General features: G+C 40.8%; 1 protein-coding gene across 3 annotated transcripts; it reads left to right on the top strand.

The window, feature by feature from the left end:
* The first annotated feature begins 4778 nt into the window (after nucleotides 1-4778).
* Nucleotides 4779-25724, top strand: LOC124147368. Of its 3 annotated transcripts, none has more exons than XM_046518066.2 (7): nucleotides 4779-5093; nucleotides 17660-17766; nucleotides 19392-19448; nucleotides 20725-20834; nucleotides 22230-22371; nucleotides 24038-24296; nucleotides 24405-25724. In XM_046518066.2, the coding sequence occupies exons 1-7, from the start codon at nucleotides 5024-5026 to the stop codon at nucleotides 24473-24475; spliced, it is 816 nt and encodes a 271-aa protein (XP_046374022.2). In that variant the 5' UTR covers nucleotides 4779-5023; the 3' UTR covers nucleotides 24476-25724. The 3 variants fall into 3 exon arrangements, with proteins under 3 accessions (XP_046374022.2, XP_046374021.2, XP_046374020.2); XM_046518065.2 differs by having other exon boundaries at nucleotides 24038-24338; nucleotides 24411-25724; XM_046518064.2 differs by having other exon boundaries at nucleotides 4780-5093; nucleotides 24038-25724.
* Nucleotides 25725-26452: the final 728 nt, after the last annotated feature.

Genomic DNA, 26452 nt, shown 5'->3' with positions numbered 1-26452 from the left:
AGTATGGTTCCATAAGAAGGTATTTTCACATCCAAGATTGACCTGAGAAGATCTTTCAATTCCTTCAATTATCCCTTTCCATTGGTTTTTAGGCCTGTGACGATCCGGGGTAGAATAGGTCTTCAGCAACACAGCCTTGCCGTAAAAGGTGACTATGCTTGTCGTAAGAGGCAACTAACGGGATCGGGTGGTCAGGCATGTTGTATACGTGGACTATAATACACAACAATTCGTCTTGCACTAACACTCTTGCCAAATAGTGTTTACTTCGTGGATCCTTCAATCACACTAGGAAAGGATGGTTAGTTATCAATAGGTGTGGATTCGGGTGTACATGCAAATGCCTCTATTTACAACCTTGTGGTAGTATTTCGACGACGATAACACCATAAAAAGCCAAACTGTGAAATGGTATATCTGTGGAGGCATGGAGGTCGGGAATAGATACTTTTGTCATCCACATAGGACCCAGGCATGTGGAAAAGTTGTACCCTACCCACCGATGTTGGACAGGACCTCAGGTACGGCCATGACTTGTTACTGTGTACCACACTCTGACTGACTGTATTGTGTGCTGGTACACTCACCGCATCGATGATAGGATCCACATTAAATACACTCGATATACAGTCATCGTTGTATTTGGAAGGGGAGAGTTGATGAATTATGAATGCATACGAAACATTGTTTACCCGTTAAGATTCCGGGGTAGAATAGGTCTTCAGCAACCCATACTTGCCGTAAAAGGCGACTATGCTTGTCGTAAAAGGCGACTAACGGGATTGGGTGGTCAGGCTCGCTGACTTGGTTGATGCATGTCATCGATCCCAATGGCGTGGATCGATGCTCATGATGTCAATCACTGGATTGTCTGGTCCAGACTCGATTATTTTACAGACCACCGTCATATAGCTGGAATATTGCTGAGTGCGGCGTTAAACAACAAACAAACAAACAAACAAACAAACAAACATGGCGAAAATGGGTAATACACACGTTTGTGAAACTCCTAAATCTAGCGGGAGCCATTGAACTCAACCAAGGACCCCCAGGGTAGACATTGCGGACTTATAATCAGCTATAATACAAGAAAACAAGGACCCTGAGGATAAACTCTCCAAGGATATTAGCTCATTAGATACAGTCTATGAAGAAAGAGATACGTGGTGTGATGTGAACAGTAGCAAAGAAGAGCGGGCTACGTTAAGACTTGATATCAATACTTTATCTGACAGAGTGGATGATAGTGAAGGCTATCTAACCTGCATCGATGACTTACAGTCCAGAGTTGAAAATCAAGAAAAACGAAGCAGAAGAAACAATGTTATACTATATAGCGTTCCAGAGGGAGACAATGAATCATACAATGTCTGCAAAGGAAAGGCATTAGATGTATTGAACAGGGCTAGGGATAAGGAGCAGGGACTACCTTCATTGCGACCCAGGGAAAACCAAAACCCCTGATATTGAAAATGTCACACTGGAAAGACAAGATCCAGACAGTTGGACTGCAGGATACCTTAAGAGATATTGGGTTGGGTGTCGCTTATGACTTTACTTACTCTCAACGGCAAGAGCTTAATAAACTGCGTTCGGAAAATCCAGACAAAAGGTTTGGAGATAACGTATTTCAAACACTGGAGACGGGAGTTGACACAGCAATTACTAACATCGACGAAAGCATTAGATATATCACAGATGCCTTATGCACTGCGGCTTCATGTATGAAAAAAACGTAAATGCAAAAAGATACCACATCAGCAAATGTTTGATGATGAATGCCAATTCCTGAAGAAAGAACGATGTAGATGTTTGAAAAAGTTTAGACATTATTTAATCATTAAATAACAATAAACTTGCTAGGAATGAATACAATGGTATGTGTAGGAAAAAGAAAAATGAATATTAGAAACTTAAACCCGAAATTTTGGAGGCGAGTATAACATTTCTAAACAGTTTTGGTCTTCTGTAAAAAGTCTCCGTTCAAATCGACATCAGAACAAGATTAAAATCGAAGATTGCTTCCTACATTTTCAAGAATTATTATCTAATCCTATTGATAGAAACGAAGATGATTTTGGGATGTTTAATGTCGATGATAATCATTCTAACGAGGTGACAACACAGATGCTCGATTCTCCAATTACCAAGAAAGAATTTTTTGACAGTATTAATCACTTATAGAATAAGAACACATCAGGTGCTGATAAAGCTATTTCAGAATTTTGCAAAACTTCATCAGACATATTAGTTCTTTATCTCGAACTGATCTTCAAGATCATGTTAGAAAATTCTTTCTTCCCTGGCCACTTGGCATTATTATTCCGTTTCACAAACAAGGAACTCTGACTAATACAAACAAACTGTAGATGAATTGTGATTCAGTAAAGTGTAAACACATATATCATAAATACACGAGACTTTTAAAAAGTCAACGAGGCACAATCTGGATAGACAGGGAGCACAATTGATAACGTTTTTATTTTACAGTCAATTATAAAAGATATCTTACAACAAAGGGTGGCAAATTATATGGCTTATTTGTAGATTTTGCGAAAGCATTTGACACAGTTCATTGAGATAAACACTATTTAAAACGCATGGACTTGGTAGCAAAATGAGGAAATTATTTTGCTTCATTTACCATAATTTAAAGGTTTGAGTGCTAAATAAAAATCGTGCATAAGATACGTTTGCGTGTAATATTGGTGTTCGCCAAGGATGTATTTTAAGTCCTCTTCTCTTTCAGTTGTTTATGAATGAATTAGGAAAGCAAAGCAATGCAAATTGTACAGATGGTATACAGATATACCCTATATACCTGAAACATTACGTTACTTCTTTTGTTGTTCGCTGATGACATTGTAATGTTTTCAAGTACAATACCTAGATTACAAAACCAAATATTTGAACTTGAATTCTACTGTGATAAATGGAAACTCTCTGTGAATGTTAACAAAACAAAAGTAGCTGTATTCCATAGTGGCAGATTATCGCAAAGAGAAAAATGGTCTTACAGAGGGCAACCTCGAGATGTCGTTACTTTTTATTAATACCTTGGTGTCTGTTTTACTAACAGATTGTCATGGTCAGTGCATGGTAAAAAGGCTGCTTTACAAGCTAAGAAAATTTCTATTGGCATTTTTCAAAAACTTAAGCAGAGTGGAAATGTAACTTATAAAATATTTTTCAAAACCTTCACACTAAAGACACTAGTACAATTTTGTTGTATGGAGCCGAAATGTGAGATTCACAAAATAGATGCTATTGAAAAGATTTAATTATATTCTTGGAAGAACTATCTCGGTGTTAAACCTAGCACTCCAAATGATGTGGTACATGGTGAATGTGAAAGATGCCATTGAACATAGGCGCGCATATAACGGTTATAATATACTTGTTGGAATAACTACAGATGCCAAATTCAAGATTTCCAAAGAAATGTTACAGTCTGATGTTACTCGATTATCGTCAAAAATGGTTAATCTAACTGGGCACCGTATGGCAACAGTTAATTAATTCAACTGGGTAAGGTTTGTGTGTGGACTGAACAAAATGTAGCTATGCCAGAACGATTTATTATGGACGTAACACAGGCTTTGTACTTCCAAAAATGGTTATCTTCTCTTAAATAGAGAGCACTATTTGTTTGAATTAGATTTAAAGAAATTCTGAGTGACGTTAGTCCGATTTAGATGTAGCTCTCACGACCTCCTTATTGAATCAGGTAGACACTGCCGAAGTCAAAGAGAAGACATCTTGTGTGATGCCGTTTAGGAAATGCATTATTTGTTTCTTATTTGACGACGCACTCAGCAATATTCCAGCTATATGACGGCGGTATGTAGAAAATTCAGTGATTTACATCATGATCATCGATCCACGCAATTGGGATATGATTACATGCGTCAATCAAGTCAGCGAGCCTGAACACCCGTTCCCGTTAGTCGCCTCTTACACGCATGGGTTGCTGAAGACCCATTCCACCCCGGATCGTCACGGTTCAGGCAATGCATTAACAAAACATACTTGTATAACATGGATAACATTCATTGCACGCAATGACCTCAGTTTGTGAAAATTGAGTGAATGAGTTGGGTATAACGCCGCTTTTTACAGTATACCAGTTATATCACGGCGTGTCAACTTGATGTGGGAGGACAGCCCGAAGTGATGCAGGTCTCAGACGTTTATCCCTTTGGTGAAACCCACGACCACGGGTATGGTGCTGACAAACCTAGAAACATAATTCTTGCGAACCGGGTTTCGAACCCACAATCATACGTTTCTGGCGTGGGACGCAGGGACGCAACTCTGCACAGCGAATTGCGGCGCCTTAGACAACTGTGCCACCCGTGCCCATCAGTTTGTGAAGAGTGCACACACAGCGATTAAATGAGGACGTAAGTGACCCAATTCGTGTTACAGAGTTGTGTCCCTTTGACGAGCCTGAAACCTATGATTGTGGGTTTGAATCCCGGATTTACTTCTTGGTTTGTCAGCATCTTGCCCGTGCTCGTGATTTTCACCACAATCTAAGACCTGCATCAAATTAGGCTCACATCAAGCTGGCAGGCTGTGCTGTAACTGAAATACTGTTCAAAGCAGCGTTAAACTAAACTCACTCGCTCATTCAGTGACTGAAAGGTGTCTTTGTCTGGTGGATTAAACTTGAGTACTTGAGATCAATGCGCGCATGGCCATGCTATTCATTCTTTACAGAGTATCAATGGCGTACTTTTTCACTTCGGCGACACCCATATCTTGTCCTTGTGAACAGTATCCGTCAATATAACTTAGTATCTCCCAAGACTCTGATCTAAATAATACCGTCATCCAGCCGAAGAAACTTGAAAACACGTCATTCAACAAAACTTGAACCTCTGCAACTTAACCTAATGTTTACCTGCCTATCACGCAACAGGAAACACCAGTAAGGACATTGATGAGACGACAAAAAAGCGACCCACTTACTGTCTGAACTAGGATGTGATTTATAAGACACTGTCACCACTTCAGCAACATGGCCGATCAAGAGAAGAATGGAGTTAACATTGCTAATGGAGTCGTATCAGGACTAGTGTTGGCTTGTGGTGAGTACGTATAGGTATGTCTGGTTGTCGAGATAATGAATTCACTAGGCCACGGGGTATGTGGGTTGTATAACTAGGGGACTTGTTATTCTGCGTTCAATTACAGCGCCATCTTGACAATGGCGTAAACCACGACCTCGTTCGTATTAGGCAAAGCAATTTGTTATTTATATCTGGTACAAGACCACGCTGTTCTATAGTTCAACAATATGTGGTTAGTATATATTACACTACAGATCTCGTTATTTTGTGGTATAGCAATACGATTCGTGTATGACAAAGACACATTACTAATCCGTCCTAACACTTTTTATTGTTTGTCGATTGTATGTAAGTATATAGTGTTAGTAGGTTGCCCATTTCTAAGGAACATTGCAGTACAGCTCGACCTCGTTAGTAGGTTGTACAAGGTTGCAGTGTTAGTCTGCAGTACAGCTCGACCTCGTTAGTAGGATGTTCAGGGGTGCAGTGTTAGTCTGTAGTACAGCTCGACCTCGTTAGTAGGTTGTTCAGGGGTGCAGTGTTAGTCTGTAGTACAGCTCGACCTCGTTAGTAGGTTGTTCAGGGGTGCAGTGTTAGTCTGTAGTACAGCTCGACCTCGTTAGTAGGTTGTTCAGGGGTGCAGTGTTAGTCTGTAGTACAGCTCGACCTCGTTAGTAGGTTGTTCAGGGGTGCAGTGTTAGTCTGTAGTACAGCTCGACCTCGTTAGTAGGTTGTTCAGGGGTGCAGTGTTAGTCTGTAGTACAGCTCGACCTCGTTAGTAGGTTGTTCAGGGGTGCAGTGTTAGTCTGTAGTACAGCTCGACCTCGTTAGTAGGTTGTTCAGGGGTGCAGTGTTAGTCTGTAGTACAGCTCGACCTCGTTAGTAGGATGTTCAGGGGTGCAGTGTTAGTCTGTAGTACAGCTCGGCCGCGTTAGTAGTTTGTTCAGGGGTGCAGTGTTAGTCTGTAGTACAGCTCGACCTCGTTAGTAGGTTGTTCAGGGGTGCAGTGTTAGTCTGTAGTACAGCTCGACCTCGTTAGTAGGTTGTTCAGGGGTGCAGTGTTAGTCTGTAGTACAGCTCGACCTCGTTAGTAGGTTGTTCAGGGGTGCAGTGTTAGTCTGTAGTACAGCTCGACCTCGTTAGTAGGTTGTTCAGGGGTGCAGTGTTAGTCTGTAGTACAGCTCGACCTCGTTAGTAGGTTGTTCATGGGTGCAGTGTTAGTCTGTAGTACAGCTCGACCTCGTTAGTAGGTTGTTCAGGGGTGCAGTGTTAGTCTGTAGTACAGCTCGGCCGCGTTAGTAGTTTGTTCAGGGGTGCAGTGTTAGTCTGTAGTACAGCTCGACCTCGTTAGTAGGTTGTTCAGGGGTGCAGTGTTAGTCTGTAGTACAGCTCGACCACGTTATTAGTTTGTTCAGGGGTGCAGTGTTAGTCTGTAGTACAGCTCGACCTCTTATTACTCAAAATTGCGCAATCGTTCGTTTGTAAGAAAATACCGTAGATAATTAATGAAAACATTTGGGGAGTAATAATTTTATCATACACACCACTTGGAGCCATTTACGAAACTTGTCCATACAAATAATGTGAACCAGAGCGTGTCAGTAACGCATGACAGAATAGTAATGCTGTTAACAGAAAGATGTATTGCAAGTGTTTAGGCTCTAAAGTATGCGGGGGGACACATAATGCGTTATATCTTACACTAATGCCATGCAGGTATTCATGTGGCCATGTCTGGGAATTGTATACATTCAACTATGTGCATTTTACGTATATTGCCGCAAATATATTCAACGGTGGTGTAGGCCATTTGATAGGACCCATTTGTTGTGGCAGGCCATTAACTTGGAAGGTGCTTGAAGATTGAAGTTTTCAATAAGTATGCTCACGGCGATGTTATGACTTTAAAATATATAAGTATGAAGGGCTGTCCCTTTGTCTGAAGCGCCGCATTTCCCTGTGCAGAGTTGCGCCCCTTGCGTAACTATGATCGTTGGTTCGATGTGTACGTAGCATGTGTTTCTAGCGTGTGTAAATAGCATGTGTGTGTGTAGCATGTGTATGTAGCATGTGTATGTAGCATGTGTATGTAGCATATGTATGTAGCGTGTGTATGTAGCATGTGTATTTATTACCCACGTGGTGAAGATACAGGTGGTAAGATACTAAATCCGTACGTCACACGTGTGTCGTACAAGGTTGACCATGTTTTATTCGTTTTGATTGGATAACCGTGACCTCTGTCACACAGGGACTACTTTTTTCATTCATAAAAAATAGCGAGACGTCATTCATTTTGCAACTACAAGGCAGAACTGAAGCAATCTCACGTGAGCGAGGGATATTAACAAACTCTTTATTAAACCAAACAAGATAGTCACACGCCATAAATATAGAATACTAAACGAGCTCCCGTGTAATACCAATTTTATGAAACGAGTGAATAGTTCTGGTATCTGACGAGCGAAAGCGAGTCAGATACCACAACTATTCGCGAGTTTCATAAAATTGGTTTTACACGGGAGCGAGTTTAGTATTTTATTTATTACTTGCCATTTACAACGTTTTTAGAATTATACTGTTGAGTATGAATAGGATAGCTGACACCTACACGATCCACGGCAAAGTCCAATTGAGTTTAACAGAATAATACTTCAAACACGTCAAAAGTTGAAAGGTATGAATTTAATACCATACAACGGTCCACCTTTAGAATTCACAAAATTATCGTAGGGCTAAGACTATCGCAACTCACATACTTTAACTTAGACTAACGACTGTCGTTGCGCTACAATACGATCGCCTTGTGGAACGGGCCTTGTACCTCAAACTTTACAATAACGTCACAATACCCGATGACGTAATTTGTGGAATTTTGTTGCAAGACCCATCGGCGAAACAATGCCATGTGACGTCACCCTAGCAACAAGGTTGCTGGGGTCATCGAGTGTGCATAAGCTCCTCTCAGTGATCTATCAACTCCACACGCAATGTCTTTGAATAAGCCAAGTGATGTTGAGAGCTTTCAATATTTGTTCGTGAACCGTGTTCCGAGAGTACACAAGCACGCGTTTTGGTATTACACAATGTGTAATACAGCTGTATGTTTATTAAACGGGTGATCTCTTCACGGTCAAGTAATAAATTATGTTTGCATCCTATATACTAGTAAGTTATGCATTGAGCTTCCACAGACATTATATAATCGAGCTATATCCATTTACAATGTTCGACTACCGTTTAATAGACCGAGGGTCCACATGAGCATGTCGCACCCGACCACTTTCGCAACTTCCAATTTGATTTAACGTAAAAGGATAAGCGTGGTGAAATGAAGTCAGTTTAAGCTATCCGGACAGATATCTAGACTTACTTCCGGTTGTGCCTTCAGTGTCCTCTTCAAAAAGTATTTTGTGGCACTGTTTTGGGAGTTGTTTGTTCACGACTGCACAACCAGATCACTCAAGTGAAAATTTCCGATACAAATCATTCGAAAGCTCCGTAGAAGCTCCGTGTGCTTGATTTCTGATTATGTGGCCCAAAACATCCTAAAGGTGAACAATAATATTCCCTATCTCTAGCTTAAAACGCTGAGTAGATCACGGTTGCTTTTTCTTATTCCGATGGTGACCTTGCCCTTCGTTCGAAGCTGTCACTGAATGCAAGCAGACTTAGCGTGACGATTTTCAGGTCTTCAATAAAGGGTGGTGCAGTAAACATGAATGTCTTAGGCGAACACTTCTCTTCCAAAATGGTACGGACATGATATAAATTCAAATGATAGATCAAGGAAACCGAACCATCTTGAATGCACAGACCCCGGCAGTGCGAGTGACCGACTGTTGGTCCGATATTCAAAGCGCGGCGCTAATGTGACTTTTCAAATTTTCTTATAGGTGTCCTGCGTACTAACAACATGGCGCTTGATTTCTCATACGTTGAAGAAATTCTTCCAAAAGGATCTTGAGCGTCGGTGCTGTTATGTTTGCAAACACAACTGCAGGCGCATGTTGTTAATGCGTATGCATAGGAATGTAAACAATGCCCATATTTGGGCATATATCAATATTCATGCGCAACCAGATTTTGCAACCGGTTTCAGTTTGGTGTGTCAACGAACAAAAGTTGTTATGTATTTACACTTACATACATACTTAACGTGGGTAATCAATAAAATACCACACTCATTCTAGCGGGTGTATGTAGCATGTGTATGTAGCATGTGTATGCAGCGTGTTTAAAGCGGTGTATGTAGCATGTGTATGTAGCATGTGTATGCAGCATGTGTATGTAGCGTGTGTTTATAGCGGTGTATGTAGCATGTGTATGCAGCATGTGTATGTAGCATGTGTATGCAGCGTGTGTTTATAGCGGTGTATGTAGCATGTGTATGTAGCATGTGTATGCAGCATGTGTATGCAGCGTGTGTTTATAGCGGTGTATGTAGCATGTGTATGCAGCATGTGTATGCAGCGTGTGTTTATAGCGGTGTGTGTAGCATGTGTATGTAGCGGGTGTATGTAGCGTGTGTTTATAGCGGTGTATGTAGCATGTGTATGCAGCATGTGTATGTAGCATGTGTATGCAGCGTGTGTTTAAAGCGGTGTATGTAGCATGTGTATGTAGCATGTGTATGCAGCATGTGTATGTAGCATGTGTATGCAGCGTGTGTTTATAGCGGTGTATGTAGCATGTGTATGCAGCATGTGTATGCAGCGTGTGTTTATAGCGGTGTGTGTAGCATGTGTATGTAGTGGGTGTATGTAGCATGTGTATGTAGCGGGTGTATGTAGCATGTGTATGTAGCGGGTGTATGTAGCATGTGTATGTAGCGGTGTATGTAGCATGTGTATGTAGCGGGTGTATGCAGCATGTGTATCCAGCATATGTATGTAGCATGTGTATGCAGCATGTCTATGTAGCATGTGTATGTAGCGTGTGTATGTAACATGTGTATGTAGCGTGTGTATGCAGCGCGTGTTCATAGCGTGTGTATGTAGAAAGAGTATGTAGCTAGTGTTTGTAGCATGTGTATGTAGCGTGTGTATGCAGCGCGTGTATGTAGCATGTGTATGTAGCGGGTGTATGTAGCATGTGTATGTAGCATGTGTATGTAGCATGTGTATGTAGCGGGTGTATGTAGCATGTGTATGTAGAATGTGTAGGTAGCGGGTGTATGTAGCATGTGTATGTAGCGGGTATATGTAGCATGTGTATGTAGCATGTGTATGTAGCAGGTGTATGTAGAATGTGTAGGTAGCGTGTGTATGTAGCATGTGTATGTAGCGGGTGTATGTAGCATGTGTATGTAGCGGGTGTATGTAGCATGTGTATGTAGAATGTGTATGTAGCATGTGTATGTAGCGGGTGTATGTAGCATGTGTATGTAGAATGTGTATGTAGCATGTGTATGTACCGTGCGCATGTAGCGGGTGTATGTAGCATGTGTATGTAGCGGGTGTATGTAGCATGTGTATGTAGCGGGTGTATGTAGCATGTGTATGTAGCATGTGTATGTAGCAGGTGTATGTAGAATGTGTAGGTAGCGTTGTATGTAGCATGTGTATGTAGCGGGTGTATGTCGCATGTGTATGTAGCGGGTGTATGTAGCATGTGTATGTAGCGGGTGTTTGTAGCGGGTGTTTGTAGCATGTGTATGTAGTATGTGTTTATAACGTGTGTATGTAGAATGTGTAGGTAGCGGTGTAGGTAGCATGTGTATGTAGCGGGTGTTTATAGCGTGTGTATGTAGCATGTGTATGTAGCATGTGTATATAGATGGTGTTTGTAGCGTGTGTTTATGGCGTGTGTATGTAGAATGTGTATGCAACGTGTGTTTATAGCGTGTGTATGTAGGATGTGTATGCAGCGGATGTTTATAGCGTGTGCAAGTAGAATGTGGATGCAACGTGTGTTTATAGAGTGTGTATGTAGAATGTGTATGCAGCGTGTGTATGTAGAGGGTGTATGCAGCGTGTATTTATAGCGTGTGTATGTAGAATGTGTATGTAGCGTGTGTATGTAGAATGTGTATGCAGCGTGTGTTTATAGCGTGTGTATGTAGTATGTGTATGTGTATGTATGCATGTGTGTTTATAGCATGTGTATGTAGAATGTGTATGTAGCGGGTGTATGTAGCATGTGTATGTAGCGGGTGTATGTAGCATGTGTATGTAGCGGGTGTATGTAGAATGTGTATGTAGCGGGTGTATGTAGCATCTGTATGCAGCGTGTGTTTATCGCGTGTGTATGTAGCATGTGTATGTAACGGGTGTATGTAGCGTGTGTATGTAGCATGTGTACCTAGCGTGTGCATGTAGAATGTGTATGTAGCGTGTTTTTTTTATAGCATGTGTATGTAGAATGTGTAGGGAGCGGTGTATGTGGCATGTGTATGTAGCGGGTGTATATAGCATGTGTATGCAGCGTGTGTATGTAGCATATGTATGTAAAATGTGTGTGTAGCATATGTGTTCAGCATATGTCTGTAGCGTGTGTATGTAGCGCGTGTGTTTGTAGCATATGTATGTAGAATGTGTATGTAGCATGTGTATGTAGCTTGTATATGTAGCGGGAGTAAGTAGCATGTGTATGTAGCGGGTGTATATAGCATGTGTATGTAGCTGGTGTATGTCGCATGTGTATGTAGCATGTTTATGTAGCGGGAGTATTTAGCATGTGTATGTAGCATGTGTATATAGCATGTGTATATAGCGTGTGTATGTAGCATGTGTATGTAGCGTGTGTATGTAGCGGGTGTATATAGCATGTGTATGTAGCGGGTGTATGTAGGATGTGTATGTAACATGTGTATGTAGCGTGTGTATGCAGCATGGGTATGCATCGTGTGTTTGTAGCATGTGTATGTAGCGTGTGTATGTAGCATTTGTATGGAGCATGTTTATGTAGCGGGAGTATGTAGCATGTCTATGTAGCATGTGTATGTAGAATGTGTAGGTAGCGGTCTATGTAGCATGTGTATGTAGAATGTGTAGGTAGCGGGTGTATGTAGCATGTGTATGCAGTTTGTGTTTGTAGCATGTGTATGTAGAATGTGTATGTAGCATATGTATGTAGCATGTGTATGCAGCTTTTGTTTGTAGCATGTGTATGTAGAATGTGTATGTAGCATGTGTATGTAGCTTGTATATGTAGCGGGAGTATGTAGCATGTGTATGTAGCGGGTGTATATAGCATGTGTATGTAGCGGGTGTATGTCGCATGTGTATGTAGCATGTTTATGTAGCGGGAGTATTTAGCATGTGTATGTAGCATGTGTATATAGCATGTGTATGTAGCGGTTGTATGTAGCATGTGTATGTAGCGTGTGTATGTAGCGGGTGTATATAGCATGTGTATGTAGCGGGTGTATATAGGATGTGTATGTAGCGTGTGTATGCAGCATGGGTATGCATCGTGTGTTTGTAGCATGTGTATGTAGCGTGTGTATGTAGCATGTGTATGGAGCATGTTCATGTAGCGGGAGTATGTAGCATGTCTATGTAGCATGTGTATGTAGAATGTGTATGTAGCGTGTGTTTATAGCGGTGTATGTAGCATGTGTATGCAGCATGTGTATGTAGCATGTGTATGCAGCGTGTGTTTATAGCGGTGTATGTAGCATGTGTATGTAGCATGTGTATGCAGCATGTGTATGCAGCGTGTGTTTATAGCGGTGTATGTAGCATGTGTATGCAGCATGTGTATGCAGCGTGTGTTTATAGCTGTGTGTGTAGCATGTGTATGTAGCGGGTGTATGTAGCGTGTGTTTATAGCGGTGTATGTAGCATGTGTATGCAGCATGTGTATGTAGCATGTGTATGCAGCGTGTGTTTAAAGCGGTGTATGTAGCATGTGTATGTAGCATGTGTATGCAGCATGTGTATGCAGCGTGTGTTTATAGCGGTGTATGTAGCATGTGTATGCAGCATGTGTATGCAGCGTGTGTTTATAGCGGTGTGTGTAGCATGTGTATGTAGCGGGTGTATGTAGCATGTGTATGTAGTGGGTGTATGTAGCATGTGTATGTAGCGGGTGTATGTAGCATGTGTATGTAGCGGGTGTATGTAGCATGTGTATGTAGCGGTGTATGTAGCATGTGTATGTAGCGGGTGTATGCAGCATGTGTATCCAGCATATGTATGTAGCATGTGTATGCAGCATGTCTATGTAGCATCTGTATGTAGCGTGTGTATGTAACATGTGTATGTAGCGTGTGTATGCAGCGCGTGTTCATAGCGTGTGTATGTAGAAAGAGTATGTAGCTAGTGTTTGTAGCATGTGTATGTAGCGTGTGTATGCAGCGCGTGTATGTAGCATGTGTATGTAGCGGGTGTATGTAGCATGTGTATGTAGCATGTGTATGTAGCATGTGTATGTAGCGGGTGTATGTAGCATGTGTATGTAGAATGTGTAGGTAGCGGGTGTATGTAGCATGTGTATGTAGCGGGTGTATGTAGCATGTGTATGTAGCATGTGTATGTAGCAGGTGTATGTAGAATGTGTAGGTAGCGTGTGTATGTAGCATGTGTATGTAGCGGGTGTATGTAGCATGTGTATGTAGCGGGTGTATGTAGCATGTGTATGTAGAATGTGTATGTAGCATGTGTATGTAGCATGTGTATGTAGCGGGTGTAGGTAGCGTGTGTATGTAGCATGTGTATGTAGCAGGTGTATGTAGCAGGTGTATGTAGCGGGTGTATGTAGCATGTGTATGTAGCATGTGTATGTAGCATGTGTATGTAGCGGGTGTATGTAGCATGTGTATGTAGAATGTGTATGTAGCATGTGTATGTACCGTGCGCATGTAGCGGGTGTATGTAGCATGTGTATGTAGCGGGTGTATGTAGCATGTGTATGTAGCGGGTGTATGTAGCATGTGTATGTAGCATGTGTATGTAGCAGGTGTATGTAGAATGTGTAGGTAGCGTTGTATGTAGCATGTGTATGTAGCGGGTGTATGTCGCATGTGTATGTAGCGGGTGTATGTAGCATGTGTATGTAGCGGGTGTTTGTAGCGGGTGTTTGTAGCATGTGTATGTAGTATGTGTTTATAACGTGTGTATGTAGAATGTGTAGGTAGCGGTGTAGGTAGCATGTGTATGTAGCGGGTGTTTATAGCGTGTGTATGTAGCATGTGTATGTAGCATGTGTATATAGATGGTGTTTGTAGCGTGTGTTTATGGCGTGTGTATGTAGAATGTGTATGCAACGTGTGTTTATAGCGTGTGTATGTAGGATGTGTATGCAGCGGATGTTTATAGCGTGTGTAAGTAGAATGTGGATGCAACGTGTGTTTATAGAGTGTGTATGTAGAATGTGTATGCAGCGTGTGTATGTAGAGGGTGTATGCAGCGTGTATTTATAGCGTGTGTATGTAGAATGTGTATGTAGCGTGTGTATGTAGAATGTGTATGCAGCGTGTGTTTATAGCGTGTGTATGTAGTATGTGTATGTGTATGTATGCATGTGTGTTTATAGCATGTGTATGTAGAATGTGTATGTAGCGGGTGTATGTAGCATGTGTATGTAGCGGGTGTATGTAGCATGTGTATGTAGCGGGTGTATGTAGAATGTGTATGTAGCGGGTGTATGTAGCATCTGTATGCAGCGTGTGTTTATCGCGTGTGTATGTAGCATGTGTATGTAACGGGTGTATGTAGCGTGTGTATGTAGCATGTGTACCTAGCGTGTGCATGTAGAATGTGTATGTAGCGTGTTTTTTTTATAGCATGTGTATGTAGAATGTGTAGGGAGCGGTGTATGTGGCATGTGTATGTAGCGGGTGTATATAGCATGTGTATGCAGCGTGTGTATGTAGCATATGTATGTAAAATGTGTGTGTAGCATATGTGTTCAGCATATGTCTGTAGCGTGTGTATGTAGCGCGTGTGTTTGTAGCATATGTATGTAGAAGGTGTATGTAGCATGTGTATGTAGCTTGTATATGTAGCGGGAGTAAGTAGCATGTGTATGTAGCGGGTGTATATAGCATGTGTATGTAGCTGGTGTATGTAGCATGTGTATGTAGCATGTTTATGTAGCGGGAGTATTTAGCATGTGTATGTAGCATGTGTATATAGCATGTGTATATAGCGTGTGTATGTAGCATGTGTATGTAGCGTGTGTATGTAGCGGGTGTATATAGCATGTGTATGTAGCGGGTGTATGTAGGATGTGTATGTAACATGTGTATGTAGCGTGTGTATGCAGCATGGGTATGCATCGTGTGTTTGTAGCATGTGTATGTAGCGTGTGTATGTAGCATTTGTATGGAGCATGTTTATGTAGCGGGAGTATGTAGCATGTCTATGTAGCATGTGTATGTAGAATGTGTAGGTAGCGGTCTATGTAGCATGTGTATGTAGAATGTGTAGGTAGCGGGTGTATGTAGCATGTGTATGCAGTTTGTGTTTGTAGCATGTGTATGTAGAATGTGTATGTAGCATATGTATGTAGCATGTGTATGCAGCTTTTGTTTGTAGCATGTGTATGTAGAATGTGTATGTAGCATGTGTATGTAGCTTGTATATGTAGCGGGAGTATGTAGCATGTGTATGTAGCGGGTGTATATAGCATGTGTATGTAGCGGGTGTATGTCGCATGTGTATGTAGCATGTTTATGTAGCGGGAGTATTTAGCATGTGTATGTAGCATGTGTATATAGCATGTGTATGTAGCGGTTGTATGTAGCATGTGTATGTAGCGTGTGTATGTAGCGGGTGTATATAGCATGTGTATGTAGCGGGTGTATATAGGATGTGTATGTAGCGTGTGTATGCAGCATGGGTATGCATCGTGTGTTTGTAGCATGTGTATGTAGCGTGTGTATGTAGCATGTGTATGGAGCATGTTCATGTAGCGGGAGTATGTAGCATGTCTATGTAGCATGTGTATGTAGAATGTGTAGGTAGCGGGTGTATGTCGCATGTGTATGCAGCTTGTGTTTGTAGCATGTGTATGTAGATTGTGTATGTAGCATATGTATGTAGCATGTGTATGCAGCTTTTGTTTGTAGCATGTGTATGTAGAATGTGTAGTTAGCGGTGTATTTATCATGCTGGTTTGATCCAAATATGTTGTTGGGAACACAAAGTATACACTTGAAAATTGGGTTTGACAAAAACATTACAAATTTATCAAGACGTTAGCAGGCTGGAAACAGTCGCCGAGGCATTGCACACTTAAGGTTCAAAACACCAAGATGATATCCGTATCAAATACATCACCATCGAGTAACAGCTTCTTGCTTGTATCATTTACACCATCTATCACCATCATTTTGCCCTGCTGTTTATGTTAAACGTTTATACGTCGTCTCGAAATGTCTACGAGTCATGTAATCTCTCCTCGGACATGATAAGTCACGTACAAAGGTAAAATAGTGCCTTGACGTCACACAACTGTTGACACAATCCTTGATTTACCTCATCAATCAACTCCGGAGATCCGGGTTGGAATTGGAATTGGTCTTCAGCAACCCGTGCTTGTAGGTGGCGACTAACGGGATCGGGTGTCAGGACATGGTTCATGCATGTCAGTGAATCTTATTTGCGTTGATCGAAGCTGTTGATATCAGTCACTGGATTGTCTCGATTATTTACAGACCGCCGTCATAGCTGGAATATTGCTGCGTGCGGCGTTATACAGCAAATAGACAACACAGAGTCTAATGCGTGTAGGTTTACACTGTTTACCTAATGGTTCCTTCATATATGCAAATTTCACGCATCTGTGATTAAATGTTGTTATTTCTAAAATAATATATGTCGAACATGACCACGTGTATGAGGTATCACAGGCTTCGAGAAGGATGGAGCCCACCCATGACTCTTACACATGATAACTGATCGTTCACTCGACATATTTGTTATGTCCCGTGAAGACCCGGGGTAGAATTAGTCTTCAGCAACCCATGCCTGTCGTAAGAGGCGACTTACAGGATCGGGTGGTCAGGCCCGGTTGATGGCTGATGCATGTCATCGTACCCCAATTGCGTGGATAGATGCTCGTGGTGTCAATCAGTGGATTGTCTGGTCCAGCCACGATTATTGTCAGACCGCCGTCACATAGATGAAATATTGCTGTGTGCGGCGTTAAACAACAAACCAACATGTTTATTATGTCAGCATGCTAGGATGTTTTTGGCGGAGAACATTTTAATCCCAGTACAGAAATTTTGACATTTCCGTATATATTATACAGTGTATATGGCGTCATAGCGAGTGGTTATGTCCTCTTACAATAAGTATATTTCAAACATCGCTTCCTCTTTTTGTTTTTCGTAACAAAGAAGATATGGGGCAACAAGAAGAGCCAGCTACAGGGATTCAAGTGATTTCTTAAAGGCGTTGGAATTCTGGAGCAACAAAAGAATCGACTAAGAGTAAAAGGGTTAATTCACTTCTAGAAGAATAAGACACCTCAAAAGTCTTATCATATTTCGTTTGTGAACAGCTGTACCGAGCTTTAATATCGATTACTGCAAAACGCGAAATATACTTGTATCCGAGCCATGATTAGAGGACATTTCCCTCGTACATTCAGGACTGTTCTACCAGAAATAATCCTATGTTAATCGACAGGTGCCATCTACAGCGCATTGTCGGGAATCTACATTGACAGCGTCCTTGCTAGTGTGGGCGGCATATTGGGTATTACATTCATTCCTTTGTGGAGCATCGGGTTTGCTGTAAGTAATAATAATAATAATAATAATAATAATAATAATAATAATAATCCATTTATTTACGTTTTCCATGTTGTATATCATGCTCAAAACGCACATTACCCTTGTGAATGAATGGATGTGCACACGAAGTTCGTTCTCAGCTCCATGGGGAGTATATAATCCCAATTGCCTATGAGGCAATAGAAGGTTGACAGTCAATGAGGATACACCACCTGTAGAATGCGGGACAGGACCGAAGTACATACATACATGCATGCATCCATCCATCCATCCATCCATCCATCCACCCATCCATCCATCCGTCCGTCCGTCCGTCCGTCCGTACATACATACATACATACATACATACATACATACATACATACATACATACGTACGTACGTACGTACGTACGTACGTACGTACGTACTCCGATATGAAATATTATAGGAATAGTACACTTTTGGAAAACACCAGTAAGAATAATTATTCTTATTCTTATATTCATATTATTAATTGCATGACAGAATAATCTTTATGTCTGAAATATGCATACACAGGTGTGACATTGAATAATTATCCCCATACTCTAACATGTATCTTTGATTGGCATAGACTACCTGTCACATGTTTAAATAAACATGAACCAATGTAACACACACCGCTGAGGACGCCACCTCTCTTGATCCAAAACTTACTGCCCTTTAAGAACAAAACTATGTCAGAAAGTGGGACGCCACCTCTCTTGATCCAAGACTTCCCGCCCTTTAAGAACAAAACTATGTCAGAAAGTGGGACGCCACCTCTCTTGATCCAAGACTTACCGCCCTTTAAGAACAAAACTATGTCAGAAAGTGGGACGCCACCTCTCTTGATCCAAGACTTACCGCCCTTTAAGAACAAAACTATGTCAGAAAGTGGGATTCAAACTAATGACCAGCTGTTCAAGGCACAACTAAAGGACGACAATTTTGCTCAGAGAATTGAGATGACTTAATCCACTGCCCCGTGCCCAATTTAATGAGACGGCAGAGGGAGAGAAGCATGATGGGCACGACACCTGGTATCACCTTTATTTTTTAAGAATAAATAAAAGCGACAAAACCCATTCCGTTTTAATAAGAACAGAGTCGATTGCACGATTCCGATCATATCATTAACATGTGTTTAGGAATCACTATCAAATAGAGTTACAAGGTATTCGCGAAAAAGTGAGCGTATCCTGCGTCATTCGTCACAAACACATGCAAAAACACGTCAATTGATCACCTGAAAGAAACACGGGAGTATTTAGTACAAATCAAAATAAGGAAATGTATCGGACATAATTTTTGTCACTGATGCGTCAAATTTGGATAAACCCACCATAAAACATTTTGAAAGCTTTACTGAGGCCTTGAATGTTGTTGTAACCTTGATCGAGCAACTTTTGAGCAAGAATCGTATAAACACATGCTTACGATAATGTACAATGCTTTTAATAGAGTTTTCTTATTATGGTGGCAATGGAAATGTCGCTTGTATTTATTTGACACAATGTTCGTATTTTAGCCACAAACCAAAGTTGACTGATTTTATTATTGACTTTGCTTGCAACATTTATATACTTTGTATACTGTATGTGTCTCTTTTGTCTATTGCTTCAGTACATCGTTCCAGGACTCCTCGGGCTCCTAGCAACCTGCACAAAGGCGAAATGTGCTGTAAGTGAAACCATATCAGTCAAGATCGCATTCGATTAGCAGCAAGATAGTGAGTTTGGTTTTACACCGCTTTTAGCAATATCACGGAGGGGAACACCAGCAACGGGTTTGACACATTGTACCCATGTGGAGAATCGAACCCGGGCCTTCGGTGTGACGAGCGAACACTTTAACCATTAGGCTGCCACATCGCCAAGAGAAACACGTTCTGGTACACATTTTAATATAAATATCTTGGTAAAAGAAAGTATTCATTTGAAAATTGGACTTTACTTCAAAATTACAGACAAGGAAGAGAATTTATGGATGTTAACTTCTTTATTATGAGGAACACAACGTTTCGGACTATATGCGTATTCCTTCACCAGGTGAGCATATTTATGTTCATGAAAGAACAACAAAAGTAATAAGATAAGAAAAGGTGAAAACTTAACCAGATAATTGGCGCTGACAGGTGATTTTCTAGCGGCAAGCCATCAACAAGCCAATGGCAGAGGCACAAGAAATGTAAGTCCCTACCCCCGAGGATGTATATACCAGATCCCCTGCAACTTCGGCCACCGGTTCATTAGAGAAACCCTCAGACCCCTCAACACAAGACTCAAAGAACATAAGATATGTGTCAACAAACTAGACCCCCACATGAATGTGTGTGTGTGTGTGAGTTGGGTTTTTAACGCCGCTTTTAACAGTATTCCAGTTATATCACGGGGTGTCAGCTTAATGTGGGAGGAAAGCCCGAAGTGATGCAGGTCTCAGACGTTTACCACTTCGGTGAAACCCACGAGCACGGGTTTGGTGCTGACAAACCTAGAAACATAATCGGGGCGAACCGGGATTCGAACCCACAATCATAGGTTTCTGGCGTGCCCAAGGGACGCAACTCTGCACAGCGAATTGCGGCGCCTTAGACGACTGGGCCACCCGTGCCCCCCGACCCCCACATGAAACACATGGCCATCGAATAACCATTTCCTGTTTGTTTCTGTTTAGCCACCATCATACATAGGTGTAAACGTTTTTTACCCTGCAATTTACTAGCAATTAGATGCTATAAGAGGATCGGATGGTTGTTGCATGTGGATAGTTTACAACCCTGGAAGATTGTAACAATAACCAATTGTGTTTTGGTCATTGAACCCTGTTTGGGATAATGCAGTTACTGCCTACAGATGGATGCACCTGTGATAACCTGCTGCCCATATGAATAGTATTACATTGCATGAACGTACATTTACAACACAATGAAGTATTTCAATGTTATTTTCTTCTTCAGTACATCACCCAGATGGTGTTCTGCATCCTTACTCTCCTGATCATGGGGATCTTCGTCATCATAGCCTTGCTGTCATTAACTGCCCTCAGTTACGTCGCGGCTGGATGCCAGTAAGAAGCTTTATCATTATTCTGTACTCCCTGTGATTACCTGAAAAAAGGCATAGGTTGTCCGGTGGTCCAGTTTAGGCTGAGGGGCTCTCAGTCTAGTTTAATCGTGTTTGATTTTCAATTGAAAATAGCTTACGTTAGTAATATTACATCCAAAATATTATATCCTGTATTGGCGCTAAGTCATCACTAAAAGCATACTAATGCATCGTTTTATTTCTTAAAACATGATTTGATTTAAAACTTTTAAAAATTGTCCGGTGGTCTAGTTTAGGCTGAGGGGCTCTCAGTCTAGTTTAATCGTGTTTGATTTTCAATTGAAAATAGCTTACGTTAGTAATATTACATCCAAAATATTATATCCTGTATTGGCGCTAAGTCATCACTAAAAGCATACTAATGCATCGTTTTATTTCTTAAAACATAATTTGATTTAAAACTTGTAATAATTAAAAAATAATCGCATCAAGCACAACTGATGATCGATGTGTTAGACATATTATCTTTGAAAATCAATAAATTAACTTTTTCAGAAACAAATGTATAATGGTAGGGATCATGTTATTGCAAATTCAGTCTTCTTTGAACCAATTAGTTTTTACCAAAACTATCCAGCTACAGATAACCCTTTACAAACTGTTGCAGGAATGAGCTTTGGTTATCTACACATGATCACATTTAACAACAGTTCCTTCATTTTTTTGATTACATAAAAAACAAACTTTGTATTCTTCTATCCCCCCTCAGTTTAGAAATATTGTACACAGAATAGTCTCCCTTAAGCGAACAGTGAAGATGCAGGGAGAGAATAAAAGGCGACTAACGGGATCCAGTGGACAGGCTCGCGGACGTGGTTGCACACCCCAACCCCCAACCAAAAAATAAAATAAAATAAAATAAATTAAAATTAAGATAAACAATATATATTTATACCTCCTACCCTGCCCCCTCCAGATAAAGTAAATTAACAGTTCCCGAATGATGTTCAAATTACAAACACTAGAAACGAGTCAATGTCTGACACACTGTGACAACTAACATACTGTTCCAAGCAGTATCAGATTCAGATACGGTACATATGCTTCCTGTGAAAGGTCTGAAGCGTTTCCATTTCATGTAATGTTTCTTTCTAATAATAACGGAGGGTATGGCGAGCCAATTCGTCTGAGGCACCGCAATTCGCTGTGCAGAGTTGCGTCCCTTGTGCACACCAGAAACCTATGGTTGTTGGTCCGGGGTTCGTACCCGTGCTTGTGGGTTCCACCAGTATGGTAAGCGTCTGAGGCCTGATTCACTTCGGGATTCCCCTCACATTTAGCTGACACGCAGTGATATGACTGGAATACTGTTAGAAGCAGCGTTTAATCCAACTCATTCACACTCTTATTTGTTTAGATCCTCATCCTCGGGCTCATGCTCCCTTACTTCCGGAAGCTTCTACGCTGTTCTCTACAGCATCTCCATCAGCATGGTCCTTGGCTGGGTCCTCACACTGGTCATCACAATACTCGGCGGCATGCTGGCCTGCAGACGACCGGTAATGTGGACAAACCATATCAAACATTTTGCATTTATAGTGGAGCAGTTTCTTGACAGATACGGGGTCAATTGTGCACTTTGTGATAAAAGCATGAAACTTGGCACAGTTGAAGGTAATAACATTCCAAATATTCTCTGATATGGGGTCATTTCCAATATGGCCGCCATGGAGGAATGGAATTCTGGTATTTTTCATGTTAACATGACCCACAAACTACAAATAAAATGAAAATGAACATTTTGGAATATATCACCCAACACTACATCTCTGTAAAGTAAATATAATTTTATCACAAGAGACTATTTATGTTGATGTACGTTATCTATGGTGTGACAAAAATAGAAAAATATGCATTTCTTACGTTTTAGGCATTTCTTTGATACAGACTACATGCTGGCCAACTAACTTTACCAATATTGTGTACTGATATGTTGAATGCAATGACAACAAAATATTTAAAAAAAATATTTTGTATCATTAACATATCCTCTAAATGGCTCATTGATTGGGGTGATTTGGGACAATTAAATGTGATCACAGTTGCCACCACATTTGCAAAGTGGTGTATCAATTAAATGTGTCACATTTGCCACCACATTTGCAAAGTGGTGTATCAATTAAATGTGTCACATTTGCCACCACATTTGCAAAGTGGTGTATCAATTAAATGTGTCACAGTTGCCACCACATTTGCAAAGTGGTGTATCAATTAAATGTGTCACAGTTGCCACCACATTTGCAAAGTGATGTATCAATTAAATGTGTCACAGTTGCCACCACATTTGCAAAGTGGTGTATTAATTAAATGTGTCACAGTTGCCACCACATTTGCAAAGTGGTGTAGCAATTAAATGTGTCACAGTTGCCACCACAATTGCAAAGTGGTGTATCAATTAAATGTGTCACAGTTGCCACCACATTTGCAAGTGATGTATCAATTAATTGTGTCACAGTTGCCACCACATTTGCAAAGTGGTGTATCAATTAAATGTGTCACAGTTGCCACCACATTTGCAAAGTGGTGTATCAATTAAATGTGTCACAGTTGCCACCACATTTGCAAAGTGGTGTATCAATTAAATATGTCACAGTTGCCACCACATTTGCAAAGTGGTGTATCAATTAAATGTGTCACTTTTGCCACCACATTTGCAAAGTGATATATCAATTAAATGTGTCACATTTGCCACCACATTTGCAAAGTGGTGTATCAATTAAATGTGGCACAACACAGCCACATCCTGCTCAGGAGCCACATTCTGCATTCAACCAAACAGCAATTTTTTTCAGACATGGGATGCATTTCTGAGAATTTTCGAGGACAAGACAGAACTGTTCTTGGCCGAATTAGTTGTTTCATTAGAATGTTGGGATAAACAAAATTGTAAACACTTCCGGCAAACATGTTCTATGTAACAAAGGGTCAGAATTTTACAATCATCTGAATCGATGTTCAGATAAAGAAACTGACACAAGATTCGTTTTGCACATGTCTTATGCTGTCATCATGGTAGGATGTTTATTCGAACAGTTGATACTGATGTCACTGTTCTGGCCATTGTTTGACAGAGTAGATGTGTCTCACCTCTGGATAGCTTTTGGAACTGGCAAACAATTCAGATGTTAGGCTAGTCAACTAATGTCTCACACTGTCATATTTCAGGCAACCCAAGGACAGGTCATGGTACCCATGACACAAATGACAGTCGTGACTGGCAGTAATAGCATGCAGCCCATGGGCCACATGACCTACCCTAACAACAGTGCCTACACGCAAGGCACAGGCTACCCTGACAACAGGGCCTACACGCAAGGCACAGGATACTCTGACAACAGGGCCTACACGCAAGGCACAGGCTACCCTGACAATAAGGCCTACACGCAAGGCACAGACTACCCTGACAACAGGGCCTACACGCAAGGCACAGGCTACCCTGACAACAGGGCCTACACGCAAGGCACAGGCTACCCTAACAACAGTGCCTACACGCAAGGCACAGGCTACTCTGACAACAGGGCCTACACGCAAGGCACAGACTACCCTGCCTATATGCAACCTTCAGACTACCAGTCGTCTCGCCAAGGGCGAGAAAAGTACTAAAACGTTTGGTTAAACCTTGCCTAAATGTTATTTACGAACACAATATAGTTTTGAAAAAGGTATGAAAGGACCAAATATGCACACTTCACTGTAATGTATTATTGGTTATTTACAAATAAAACAAGTACACATGTTATAACCATACATTACTTAAATGCTACTCTGAATTTGTGAGTCAAAACGGGAATACCTTTGATGTTAATAACGCATGATGGATGAGCATATTTTTTCGTAATCCAGTTCTGATTTGTTCTTGAAACTGGGTGTCAAGGATAATGCACGCCATATTACGATCTGTTAGATATTAGATTGGCTCCCATCATCGCAGTGCAAATACCTTCAAATCTCACCATATACTACTCATTCTTTTATGACTTCAATCAATCTTTATTCTTATGGTAGTGGAGGCCATAGGCCCATTCTTCGGTTACATCATTGCTTGAGAGAATGACAGCATATATACATTGGTACATTGATATATATTGTTTATCCAAGTCTTTGTCTTAGTTGCATTGATTTATATACAAACGTTTGAAAAAATGTGTGAAGACATTCGTAAACTAAAATGAAGTCTTTGGGGGATATTTACACACTCCTGAAATTGCCATAAGCTTAGCACACAAGTACCAAATGGTATTCATCCTCTAGGCATCTTTGTTTACATACATGACATATTCTATCTGATTCTGATTCTTTAACATAACGGAATTTTGAAAAGGATTTTTAAAAATATAGAAATCAAACCCTAAGACTATTTTGAAAGAAGCGAAGGCTACCTATTTTGAACAGAAAAAAAGTGCTGCATGCCAATATTGCTCGTAGGATGAGTTCAGTCTATACACAAACTCTGTTATAAACCTAGATACACTATAAACACTCTGCCAGACATATCCGAAATCAAAACTGTATAAAATGGCTTTAATTTTTAAAGCCCAGTTGGTCTTTCCATTCACAGTTTGTTTGTTTGTTTGTTTTTCATAACAATGATTTACAGAGTTTATGTGGAGTGTTGCTTTCAACAGCTAAACTACATAATCTACATGTATTTCACTACGTTTGCGCCAGGGTATTCCTTGCAAAGAATAAGTGGAGAAAGAGTGTATTAAATGAAATATCTACCCATGAGGAAGACGTATGGAAATATTAATTATCATGTAGAGCTGACCTGTTTCGATATTCTAAACTTTACACATCTCTTACTCCTCATGCACTATACAGCATTGTAAAGTTACATCCAGAATTGAGAAAAGAAATCCAGTATGTAAAAGGCATTGGATCCAGAAGCAAACAATTTAATCTTATTAAAATCAGACCTTAGTTCTCGCTCCCGCTTAACAAAGATCTGCGGACATCCCATTAGGCGTCACGTCAGAACAACCTTCCATCCGACCAATCAGAGCGTCGCTTACCAGATTATGAAAGTGACAGTCGGAATGTGATTTCTAATCATGCAACCTCGAAAACTTTAACACAGGGTATTCCGAACGATAGTTACGGGTGTAACGACTGAATCCATACAATCTAGACCATCTATTAGCCATTCCAGGATGTTCTTTTGTTCAGGTTTCACATTTGTAAGCGAAAATTTGTCAAAATATGTTTCGAAGCGTAGTCGCCAATTTGACATTAGTGCAGTAAAGCACGAGAAAGCTGCCTTCTGATTGGTCATTTCATTGGTCGGTCAAAGTTCGCGCAAGGTCGTTCTGACGTGACCCGTAATGGGATGTCCTCAGATCTTTGTTTAGCGGTAGCGAGAACTAAGATCTGATTTTAATGAGATTGCAAACAATCTAAGGAATGTGCAAAATGTGATACTTTTGCCAATGATTATTTTCACCATATCATCTGAAACTGGGAATGTGTACTTCCAGAGAGAGATGTATTCTTTTCCACTCCAATTGATAATGATGAAATATATGTTAAAATATAGATGATGGAAGACCATGACATGTTAGCATGCTTTCTTTATAATAATGA

This window comes from Haliotis rufescens, unplaced genomic scaffold (assembly GCF_023055435.1).
Source record: "Haliotis rufescens isolate VD_foot unplaced genomic scaffold, xgHalRufe1.0.p SCAF_26, whole genome shotgun sequence".
In the NCBI taxonomy this organism is placed as follows: Eukaryota; Metazoa; Mollusca; class Gastropoda; order Lepetellida; family Haliotidae; genus Haliotis; species Haliotis rufescens.
The sequence above is the reverse complement of the archived record's forward strand: the minus strand, read 5'-3'. Positions and strand labels throughout refer to the sequence as shown.